The sequence below is a fragment of the Phaethon lepturus genome, unplaced genomic scaffold (genome assembly GCF_000687285.1).
Source record: "Phaethon lepturus isolate BGI_N335 unplaced genomic scaffold, ASM68728v1 scaffold40597, whole genome shotgun sequence".
NCBI classification, from domain to species: domain Eukaryota; kingdom Metazoa; phylum Chordata; class Aves; order Phaethontiformes; family Phaethontidae; genus Phaethon; species Phaethon lepturus.
The window spans coordinates 1-12,544 of NW_010551852.1; the positions used below are offsets into that span (position 1 = coordinate 1).

At 38.0% G+C, this 12,544-nt stretch overlaps 1 protein-coding gene across 1 annotated transcript in view; it reads left to right on the top strand.

Annotated features, from left to right (window-relative positions):
• Window positions 1-177: 177 nt before the first annotated feature.
• LOC104623851 (chromosome unknown open reading frame, human C5orf22) overlaps window positions 178-12,544 on the top strand; it is a gene marked incomplete at its 3' end in the record, with an annotated part of 12,553 nt that continues 186 nt past the window's right edge. The window contains exons 1-6 of the mRNA XM_010291054.1: window positions 178-195; window positions 2,491-2,636; window positions 3,845-3,994; window positions 6,320-6,782; window positions 8,788-8,850; window positions 11,593-11,714. Of these exons, the coding sequence (XP_010289356.1) occupies window positions 178-195; window positions 2,491-2,636; window positions 3,845-3,994; window positions 6,320-6,782; window positions 8,788-8,850; window positions 11,593-11,714 (962 nt within the window). The remainder of the gene's footprint in view (window positions 196-2,490; window positions 2,637-3,844; window positions 3,995-6,319; window positions 6,783-8,787; window positions 8,851-11,592; window positions 11,715-12,544) is intronic.

Sequence of the window (12,544 nt, forward strand, 5' to 3'; positions counted from 1 at the left end):
GCGAAAGGAGGTGCCCGGTGGATCCTCCGTGCAGTCGCCGGCCGCCGCCCGGGAGGATGCACCTTTCCGCCGTGTAACCGGGGCCTGCCCGCTCCGGCGCTTCCTTGGGAACGGGCCTCGCCTCCACAGCCACGCGCAGACCTTAAACCTGCCTTCTCCTTCAGTAATTAAACGTAAATGAAGCTTAGTGCTCAGGTGACCTGAATGTCCGTCCTGATTCAGTGATTCAAGTTAATTAATGTCGGATTTTGGCATCTTTTTAACCAATTATTGCTGACTTTTTTTTTCCCTTTCTTTGGGTCATCGGTGCTATAGTTAAAAGGAAATAATACCTACATTACACTGCTCTTAAAATTAGCTAGGTATCGGTGCAGTACTTGGAAACTCAGCCCTACACAGTGTCTGACATGTCAACAGCAATTTGGTAAATATAATCACATTACATTCTGCCACTTGATGAGAAATGTTAAATTTGGAAATTTCTTTTTGTAGTCAAGTATTTAAACAAGGGGGTGAAGAAGGAGTTGCTTTTGAACTGCTTTTTCTGGTTTCCCATATGGTTTGTCTATAGTAGCGGAAGTTGAGGCCTTAGTCCTATGAAAGCAGATTCTTCACTCAGTGGTGCAGGAGCCTGCTGATTTCAGTAAGGATTTCTGGGGGCATGAAGACCTTATGGTGATAAAAGTGAAAAATATTAACACTATCAGTGTCTTGTAAACAGAAGATTTTAGTGTAATAAAGTTTATTAAAGAAAATAATGTTCTGAACCTGTAAGTAAATAGTTTAACACAGGTCATTTTTGCTAAGACTCACTGAATTATATGATGCTGTGATAGCTGGTTTTCTGTGGTAACCAAGCCCTAAGAGCATCACTGTGATAGGAGCACTGCAATAATGACTATTAATGTTACTCTCTATACTTCTGTTTTCAATTAACTTAAAAAAGCCTATTCATACTAAATATATATAAGCTGTGTTTTCAGTATATGTGTGTATATGCCTTGGTCTATGTTGCATAAAGCATATATGGACTTTCATCCCAACATGCAAGAACTTCATGGAAACTTTATACGGTCCTTTGCTGACACTTATGTTCCTCTAGAGCAAGGTGTCGCTAGGTGTATCATACTTTGATTCATAATAACAACTGGTGTAAAGGAAATTTTGTTCTTAATCCAAAGCAGGTGAACTTGCAAGGTTAGAGATCCTGGTTGCTTGTGTCTTCCTCCATCCTCTCCTAGTGTCATGACTTGTAGTAACACCTGAGATGAATCGTTAACTTTAATTGCAAAGATTGTAGGATTTTAGGTAGGCCAGATTGCTTCCTTTTTTCCAAAGAAGTAAAACTTATGGATCAGGGAACACTTGTTATTTTTAACCTTGTTTTATCTACTATTACAGCATTATGCATATAACTGCATATGTAATGGGTAAACTGAGGAATTTATTACTAGACAGATGGAATACAGCTGTCCAAATTTCAATCATGTTTTATGGTTATGCCCATGCAGTACACGAGATTTGTCATCTTAATCAGTTTTACGCCAAAAAATTACTCAATTTCTGTTGTAATGTAGAGATCATGTGTAATTTTTGTTGCTCAGTCCTTTTACAGACTTCACATTCCCTGTGTAAAAGGGCTATGTTTCACAATCCTTGCTGGATTTGTTCTGGCAGCTAAGGCAGTTACTGTCCCATAACTGTAGGAAGGACTCTGTGTACTGCAGTTCTGTATAAGAGGTATCATGAATCAGCCATCAGTTTTCTCATTGTACCATCCTACATTATTGCACTTCAGTGGTTTGTTACACTATAAATGGATGTGTTGCCTCAACTCCTGTTTTTCCCACCTTTGAGTGAAGACCTTCAGCAGGGGATAAGATTGGGCAGTTGAGAAAGGTAGTCTCTTTATTGCAGCCAGTAAATCATGTAGGAATTAGGAATTAAACCCTTTCTTCAAGGGGGATAGGTTAAAAGATTGGCTACAGTTTAAATGATGGTGGGGTCAGTTTTCACTCTCTGTCAGTCGACTTACAAAACACAAGTAATGAGATGTTTTTATCTCCACAGCACTGATGCAATGGTGAGGAAGCTGTATAGCATGGAGAAGGCAATGCAGGGGCAATGTTCTGCAGATGAGGAAAGGCGTTCCTGGGGTTCAGTTATAAATGAAAAAAACTAGGAATTGAGTTGAATAATTAGTGAGAAAAGCTTCTGCAAACAAGACTTCCTATAAAGAAGGAAAGAGGGAGTAGAGCTGTGATTCTTCAGCAGCTTCTCACGTGTGAAATTCTTGGGCTCATAATGATTCCAATTCATGAGCTGTCTTGCCACTGGAGTTGTTTCTCCTTTGTATAGTTTTCCATTTCCTCCTCCCTCTAACCTGAATTCTAAAGGAATGAGAGTGGGACTAGTGTTTTTGCTGTTAAAGTTATCGCATTTTTCAGCTCACTGGTTCCAATGGAAATATTTTTATTCATGTTGTTTTAGGTGCTGCCTTTCATCTATCGTGCCATTGGTTCAAAGCATCTTCCTGTCAGTAACATCAGCTTTGTTCATCTTGATTCCCACCCAGACCTTCTTATTCCTGTGAATATGCCTGCAGACACTGTATTTGACAAAGAAGCTCTTTTTAGGTAAGTCCTGGGTACTGCATCAGAACACCTGTTCTGTTTCCTGCTGCCTTTGATTTACAGTGAACATTGGTGTGACTGCGTAGGACATACGAACAAAAGAGGTGTAAGTCAGCCTCAAGTTCTATCTTATGTCTTAACTTTTGATGAAAACTTTATTGTTTTGGATGAGAAAGGGTTTGTGGTTTGTGGTTTCTGAATGTGGTCAAATATTTAAGTTGCATATCAAGCCATTTGAGACTTAGAATTTACTTTTTTAGTTGTTCGGTAGTATATCACGTTATTAGGCCAATTAGTAGTTCCTCTGAGTAACAGGACAGCACCCTGAGTGGATGCTCTGTGTCTGAAGAGCTGTGGTTTCAAAGCAGCCTTTGTCTCTTCATACTGAAAAATTAACTTCGATATTGAAATAATATCTCCTATGTTGACATGGTGAATATGTGAAGCTGAACAAGATTTTCCTATTAAGATCATTAAGACCAATATTTTCCCCCAACTTCTTAGGTAGGTAACAAGCCATAGAGTAATCTTTGCTAATTGTCTTTCTTTTCCTGTTTTAAAGTAAGTATTGATTTCTTCAGTGTTACAGTGATTTACAGCAATGACAAGATGATGTCATTGGTATGTAAGTAATTGTATCATGATACCCATAGTCAATATTTTGTTTTCTTTGTTGGATGAATAAGAAGTTTTGTGGGCTATATCACACACCAAAAAAAAGGGGTGTTGATAATCAGGAAAGTTGCTGTTCTGTAGGTGCTAATTGACTCACTTTAATTACTGAGATTATATTTAAAATGTACTTAGAGCAATTTACAGTAAAATACTCCCTTGAGGTCGGTTTGAAGTTATTTAGAACAGTGTTGTTGATGCTCCTTGTACTTTCCTCTCTGTGATGTATCAAGAGAAAAGGGACAACAAATCCATGTAGTTTATAATCAACTATAAGCAAATATAAGAGTGAAGCTGGTTGCACTCCATAATCCTAACTTTTTAAATTCTACTGTAGATATTCTTGGTCTGTCTTATGAATAAAGATTTCCCTCCTCTTGTTTCTTTGGTGATGTGAGCCTTACAGAGAGTACTAATTTCAGATGATTTGCATGGGGGTTTTCAAGATGTGAAAGATGTTTGTTGTGTTCTTGACCAACCATGTTTTACTTACAGGGAAAGTAACAGTATTATCTCCAGTCTTTCTCCGTTTATTGCAGTGAATTAAGTATTGAGAACTGGATTATGCCTGCTGTTTATGCTGGCCATATTTCTCAAGTAGTATGGCTTCACCCACCCTGGGCTCAGCAGATCTCAGAAGGAAAACACCATTTTTTAATTGGGAAAGACATATCAACAACTACAATCAGGTAAATTGTCTGCGGCCATATGGTAATAATATAAATGCTATCTCTGTAGCTTTTCATGGGTGGGGTTTTTTTGTATTCTTGGATAAGCATGAAAGTTTAATTTGTATTTGTGAGTTCCTTAGGGCCTAATGTGACTGACTATTTGTGTGAGTGGATACAGTTGAAATTGTGCCTTAAATTCTTTTTTTAATAGGTAATTCTAGCTATTTGCATTTCATTTCAGCTACCCAAGTTTTAAGTTACTTATGTACGTTATAGTAAAAATCTCAGAAAGCAGTAATTTTTAACAGAGGATTTGGATACCAGAGGGCAGCAATTAAATCCTTCTCAGTCCTCCATTATCAGGACAAAACAAACCCAGTTCCCTCAGCTTCCCTGTCATGTTCTCCAGCCCTCCCATCAGCTTACCAACCTTTCTTCATTTTGTTGTCATCTCTCTTGTCCTGGAGGCCCAAACCTGGGCAGAGTATGTCAAATGTGTGCTGAGTAAGAGGAGAAGTCTCTTCACTTCCCTTGATGATTCTGTTTTTCTCTTGTGTGTTTTTTGCTGGTTTTTGTTTGTTTAGGTTTGTGTTCTTTTTTTTTTTTTTCTTCCAAGTTAATCTACTAGTTAAGCTCTGAAGCAGTTACACAGGCAGGAAGAGAATTCTCCATTCTTTGATAAAGTCAAAACTCAACTGGACAAGGCCCTGGACAGCCTCATCTAACTTTGAAATTAGTTCTGCTTCATCAGATGATTGATAAGAGACTTCCAGATGTTCCTTGCAGTCTTAATCATTCTGTGATTCGAGTTCTGGTGACAGCTCCGTGTAATTCTGCAGGATGCAGTCAGTGACAATTTCACATTCACCATATTCACTGCATTGTGATTTTTATACAGCTTTAATAGACGTTTACAAATCACGACTCTTGCCAGCATATCAGAATAAATTTTTTGAAGGAAGTTTAACAGAAGACAGCTGAGACATGCTTTGTTTTACCGTGTAAAAACACAGAAGCTCTAAAATTCTGAATCTGAGGCCTAAAGTAAATGGAAATAATAAGACGAAAGCTAATGCTTTCAGTTACATTTAACCATGAGAACTAGCACACATAGGGAAATACTTCATGATGGCTGAATAGCTCTCCCACAGATCCTCTGGTTGCCTTAGCAATCTTGAAAACAACGTTTCAAGCTGCCTTTTGAAGATGGTCAGGTATCTTTTCTTCAGGTTCTAGGCTTACAAAAATCATGAAGGAAGAAAGGGAGAAATAGGAATTTCCTAAAAGTTTTGTTGACAACAGGTGATTGGATAGGCAATAGATACCTTAGTTAGTGGCCCACTAAGGGAAGGGCTGTAGCCTGAGCTCGTGTTGAACCTTGGAGAATTTCAGAGAAGAGGCCTTGTGAATGATCCATCAGCAAGATGAAGTTGTGATCCAGGCTCTCACCTTGGCGTGCTTAGGATAATCCAGCCACAAGACACGGGGAACTAGGCTTCAAATTTCTGTTGCTTATGAAATTATTTGTCTTTGTGGTAGATTGATGATGATACCCTGTAACTAAATAAGGCCCTGTAATTAAATAACACAAGTGAGCAGAGGTTCATGCTTCTTCTTAAGCTTGTTTTTTAATCTGAATTTATGATGCTTAAGGTTTAATGTACTGAAATATGGCTTGAAAATAATATTCTTTAAATTTTCACTGTAAGTGGAGTTTTTAGTGTTGGTTTTTGTTTGTTTGCTTTTAATTAAGTGGATTCTATTGATATATAGCTATTCATCCTCGAGCTACCTGTTCTCCCCCACTTAGAACAGGGAATCTATATCCGTGGTAAAGAAAAATTGAATGATACGTATTAATTCATTATATTTTACTTTTATTAAATCAATATCCATGGGTTTCAGGGTAATTCTCAAACACAAGAATTTTCCTTAAAAAATAGGCAATCCACGACAAAATATCTGTAGCTTTGCAGTCTTATATGCCGTAATATTGACAATACCATGTTAAATTTTGAATGTTGTCTTTAAAATACGCTTCAACGGCAAATTAATGTTAGTGGCACGTAATGTACAATCTTTTTCTTATCCATGAAAAACCTTGTAGGGCTATCATAAAAAATATAGAGTGAATTTTACTATGTTGACTCAGCAATAAAGAAGTATTAAAAACTTCACTTTAAAAGCTTGCAGATTAAAATAAGTAATTTTGTGCACACAGTTTTATTGTTTTGTTACCCATCAATGATCTATTCATTCTTCTCAGAATCCCTTAAGTGTACATGCTTTTTCCTAAGCTCTTTGCAAAGATATATATTAACTGTGAGTTATTGTCAATTGTAGGGTTACAGGCACTGATCATTACTTTTTAAGTGATGGTCTTTATGTCCCTGCTGATCAGCTAGAAAACCAGAAGCCTTTAAATTTACACGTCATTCTCATCAACCCTACTGAAGCATCAAACAGCCAGGAAGAAAATGGCAAGGTAGCATCTGCTAAGAGACTGAAGCTAAATAGAGATGACACAGCAAGCACTGCTTCTGCCTTTTCATCAGTGGTTCCTGGTGATCTTGATCACAGCACCCCAAGTCTGAAGAAAAAGGAAGTACAACATGCAAGTGCCCCGAACAAGGCAGAAGCACTGTCAGAGTTCTCAGCTTCAAGCTCTCTCAGAAACAGTGAATGCCCAAAAACAGAAGTTGTCAAAGATATCTGCCAAGTACTGCAGAAAGGGGATGCGTATGTTTTAGACATTGACTTAGATTTTTTTTCAGTGAAAAATCCGTTCAAAGAAATGTACACACAGGTAAGCATGACAATGGAGAGGCCTCCTACCATTCACAAAAGAGTACCAGTTTGGTACTCTTGATACTAGTTTCTCCATTTGTCTATGGAGAAACTTTCATCTTAGCTAAATTAGCATATCAGCTGATCATGATTAATGAATCATGGTAATGTTTGAAGGAGAGACATTGTAATGGAGTGTATGCTCCAAAGAAGTACAACAACCTAATAGAGGTAGCTCCTTATATTTGAGAGAGATATTGAGTGCACACTCAGGCTCAAAGGTGTATGGCTCACTTCTGCATGTTGCTTGGGACATAAAAGCTATGATTAGGTTTCCAAAGGTAATATTCCAAATACCCACAGCAAGATTCATCAGGGAGGAATGACAGATTGTATCATTTTATACCTTCAAAGAGTGGTAATTTGTCCTGATGAGAGGCTTTTACTCTCATTTGCTTTTGTCTGGAGTGCTGCATATAAGGGTGAGCAAGAAGCTGTTGTCTGTCGTGCCATGTCTCTGAGCTTAAGACTCTGCCTCATGCTCCGTTTAGAACTTGCCTGTACAGCAAAGGTAGCTTACCACTATAGTCATAAATACGTATATCTTCAAAAGCGCAAAGCAGTTAGAGGCTTGTCTTGACATGAACAGGATTTTTAGGAACTAACTAATCTTCCCTGATTGGGTGTGGCATTTAGGTTTACAAATTCTTCTGCCATATCCTGAGTCTTTTTAGCATTTAAATCTCTTTAACAGCGTTTTAACTTCAGCGTGTGCTGGAGAACATCTGACATCTCGAAGTTTGAGCTAGACTACTGCGTCCTTGTTCACCGTAAAGAGGTGAATATAGTGTCCCTGACCTCTGTTAGCTTCTGACATTCACTATTTATGATCACAGTATCTTCAGACAATGTGCAATGCCAGTTGTTCTGAATCACAGAGAGTAGCATACAGCAAAGGGAAAGCACTGTGGGGGTCTTGCCATATAAGAATAAAATTCAGTACTTCTCTTAGGTAAAATACATTCTGAGTAAAATAAGGGAGGAGTTTTGGCATTTTTTTGTTTTGTTTTGTTTAGGGGGGGCTTGGTGGTGTGGTTTTTTTAATTTTGTTTCTTGTGCCTTTTTTTTGGTTTTGTGCTATGATAGGTTCTCATTTCTAGGAACAATTTTTGGAAGTGGGCTTGTGCAGAGCACCCAGTGTACCTTTTTTGACATAACAATTTCATCTGCAGTTAATATTTCTTAACTAGGTTCCCTCTTTTGTAAATTATGATAATTACATCCAAAATGTTGTCACAAGTTAATACTTGAAATGTAAGAATACAAGGAAAAACTAAAAAGCAAATATGGTTCACCAATGCAGAAGAGTATTGTGTTCCCATCAAAAAAGTCTAAAATCCAAAACATTGCCCTAAAGATGCTTTGTATTTGTGTAGAAATTGACTAGTCTACCTTTTCTTTCTCCCTTCGGAAAAATTCGTTAGTGTTCACCTTTTGAATGCTGTTAAATAAATAATGAGATCTGTTTATTCTTAAGTAATTAAACTTGAATATTATCAAGGAGTAGGGCTGACAAGCCCCTCTAATAGTTTACTTGGTTAACCAGCCTGAAGCCTTTACCTGTCTGGTTTTCAGTTACAGTCATGCTCCCCTGCTGGTTTTGTCTGCCTAAATCTATCTCAGTTTTACTCAGCATCTTATTGGGACCATAGCTCAGCAAAATGCCTGTTTAATTTCAGAGACTCTTTAACTAACGGACTGTAAATACTTAGCTTTTAAAGCTGTGTTCTTGGAGTCAGGTTTAAAGTTAAACAATTGCAAAATTTTTGGCTGAGGCCATGAAGTATTGCTTTCTCAAGCCTCACAGCCTCTTCCTCATCTGCAATTAGAGAGTAGTATCTGCAGTACTAGAGTAGAGGAATGATCTGAGTGATCAAATTCTCTTTTTTAAAGAAGGGGGGCTTTGAGGATTTTGTTTCTCATTTGAAGAATCTAATTTTTTGCCTCTTTTTTCTTTTTCAAAGACAGAATACGAGCTTTTGCAAGAGCTGTACAATTTCAAGAAGCCTCATAGAAATGCAACAGAGGTACGTTATTTCCTTGGAGAATGTATGAGGGAATGATTCTTTTTATTTACTCAATAAAAATTAGTTACAACAAGGAAGGAACCTATGAAAGGTGCTTAATGAAGTGGTCTCCAATTAAGCTATGCAGCATGCTGAATGCTAATCAGCTGCATCTTAGGAGTTCTTTCCTATTAAACATTTTGTTTAAACATGTGAACCGTATAAATATTTAGCATGAGTGTGAAAATTAATTTCGGTAAACGAGTGGTAATTGACAAGGAAGAAATTAAAACATAATCATCTGCAATCTTGTTCTTTTTATGGCTCAACAGGCCTTTGGTTTGGGGTTGGTTTTTTTTTTTGTTGTTTGGTTTGGTTTTTGCCACAGTTGCTCTTCCGTGATAATCAGAGCTGTGCTCAATGCCTAACTGGTATTTTACCTATTTAGAAGTGGAAATTCCAATATTATACCACTGTAATGTACTTTTCATTGTATGCATTGTGTGCTTCTGAATTATGGAAATGTAAGCATGCTGTAGCTGCCAAAATAATCATTCATCCCTAAGCCCAAACCATGGAGACAGCCATGTTAATGGTCATCACACCAACTAATTTCTAAACAAGATCTTGTCTGCTTTTGTAATCTCATCTGAACACTATTACAGAGAGATTCGACACATAAAATTATCACCTATTAATGAAACCTGATTAATATGTGTATATAAAGAAATGGAGATATGTAGAAGATTGTCAGATTGATTTTCATGTTTCTTAGTGTGCTGATTTTGGCTGGGACAGGGTTAATTTTCATCATAGAAGCCAGTGTGAGGCTGTGTTTTGGATTTGGGATGAAAATAATGTTGATAACACTGATGAATGCTGATGTTTTGAGTTGTTGCTAAGCAGTCAAGGACAGTCCAGCTTCTTGTGCTGGCCTGCCAGCGAGCAGGCTGGGGGTGCCCAGGGAGCTGGGAGGGGACACAGCCAGGACAGCTGACCCAGGCTGGCCAGAGGGATATTCCCTACCATATGGTATCATGCTCAGCATATAGAGCTGGGGGAAGAAGAGAGAAGGGGGGGACGTTTGCAGTGATGGTGTTTGTCTTCCCAAGTAACCGTTAGGTGTGATGGATCCCGGCTTCCCTGGAGATGGCTGCACACCTGCCTGCCCATGGGGAGTGGAGAAGGGATTCCTTGTTTTGCTCTGCTTGCGTGCGCAGCTTTTGCTTTCCTTATTAAACTGTCTTTATTTCACCCCATAAGTTTTCTTACTTTTACTCTTCCTATTCTCTCCCCCATCCCACCAGGGTGGGAGTGAGTGAGCGACTGTGTGGTGCTTAGTTTCTGGCTGGGGTTAAACCACAACACTTCGTCAATCGGCAATAAAAACGGTTATCTATTTAAAAGGTAGTAAAAGGGGAAAATGCTTGTGATTTAAGTTCCCCATATGATTTGAGAGCATAAGTTATTTACAGAAGCCAGCAAGTTTATAGGAGGCAACTGAAATAGTTAGCAGACAGTGAGTAATGGATAGATATAGAACTGAACAAGGCAAGACCAGATTCATGGATGGTTTTATAGTGAGACAGTCAACTTAAAGGGTTTTAAGGTAGAAAAATAATGAACCTTATGTTTTTCAAAGTTTCAGGAAATATCCTAGATGTCTAGTCTCTTAAAATCTGATTTTGTAGTTCCAGAGTATGGGTAGATATACATTTCTATCACACTACAAGATGATAGCATGTTGTTAGGTGTTTTTTTTTTTGTTTGGTTCTTAAGTAGTATAGAGGAGGATTGGATTTGTGTTTAAGGTTAATTACTGGTGCTGCTTGGAAAACTATCTTATTCATACTCCAGGATAGGCTCATAAGCTGTAGTTCATACATGGTTGATACCCTCAGGTCCTCTTAAAAATTAGCCCAAAGTTCACGTCACTGGCCAAAAGCAGCAGCATCCGTTATATTACACAGCCAGCAGAATTCTAAGAGGGAATTGTTGTGTTCTTAATTGTTACCCATCTATTCCAATGTGCTTTTTAGTAATTTTCCTTCACACATCACTGCACTGAGCATTTTAATACCAAATATGCCAAGCATTGCTTTTGATTTTATATGTCATATAGGATCTCTTTCTGCAAATGTTTGCATGCACAACTGTGGTTATGAATATAGTGTCACTCCAAGAAGATTGTCTCTTTATGTGTTCTGAACTTTTTAAGAAAGGGCGTAAACCTTTGCAGAACCAGAGCAATAACTGGTATTTTAAATCAATTCCATGTTTTTTCAGGCATGCAGAGTTGAAACAACCTCAAAGCATCAAATAGCCCATTTTGTTTTGTTTTTCTGAAAATTTATTTGATTTAATAATATTTTTTTAAACTTAAAAAATTAAATTCTCTTTTCAGTATAAAAATGTAAAGCTTGTACTATTCTGAACATTTCAGTGCTATAGAAACAAATCCACCAATTAGTCATATACAGTTTCTTAGGTCTCCCCAGTGTATTCTACCAGCACGTAGATGTGGCATTTTTAATTTGTGGTGGGAAAGATAGAGCAGAGAGAGGTGATTTATTTTGAAGGTATAACAGCTTCTGCAGGCATTCATTCTGATACCCTTGAAAAGAAGTTCTGTAGTAACGAATCAGTTGTTTCTCGTTCCCCACTTCCAGTAAATCAGTCATTTCAGGATTTAAATCATAGGGTAAGCTATGACATTCTTACCTCTTTTTTTCCTAATATACTTTTATATGTGCTTATTTAAAGGAGGGCTTGCTGGATTGTGTTGAAAACCGTGTTCATCAGCTAGAAGATCTGGAAGCAGCATTTGCAGATTTGTGTGACAATGATGATGAAGAGACCCTACAGAAGTGGGCTTCATATCCTGGGTAGGAGATTTCTAAATGGCTTAAAATGCAAACACTAGTTTGGGGATTGATTAGCCCAGCACTTTGCTCACAGAAAAGCAAAGAAGCAGAAAAGGAGAGAAGCTGGGTAGGACCTACGCAAGGCTACCATTTTTCCTTTAGTTCTAGAGGAGAAAGAGTCAGACAAAACAAAAGAAAAGGCAGTCTGCTGTCTTCATTGCCATGGTAAGCCTTCCAAGATCAGCCTTGTCCAGCTTCATATAAATGCTGTTGCTTATGGAGGGAGGCAGATTTGATGACTAAAAATTTAGTGATCTGTGTGAAGCAGAGCTCTCAAAAAAGCAACAAACTATGGAAGATGTGGAGGAGGAGTTCTCTGGTGCTCCCGAAGGTTCTGCTTTGTGTGGAAAAATGGATGTGAATGAAAGGCTGTACCTGAGCAAGTGTCCACAAAATATCTAAGCAGCATCTGCTATACTTTTAAACTAAATATTTTCAGCTGAAAAGAAAGAGCAAAAGTCAGAGCCTTGCCTGGATAGGAAAATTACTCATTTTCCCCATCAAATACAGCAGTTACTGCCAGACCTCTGTAACAGTGACCGTAGGCATTTCCTATAAATTTCACACAACTTTGAGCTACAACAGCTTCTCTCCAGGTCTGCCCTAAAAGAAGTGTAAAGAGGTTTTGCCAGAGGCAGGTATGAGTATAGGGGCTTTCTAAGAAAGACTTGATGAAACAGTACTATAGTACTGATAATTGCCATTTTTCTCAAGTGCAAGATTACACAGAGGGGCAAATTTCATTTTCAAATCCTAGGCCATGATAATATCTACTTACTTCTTTCCCACCC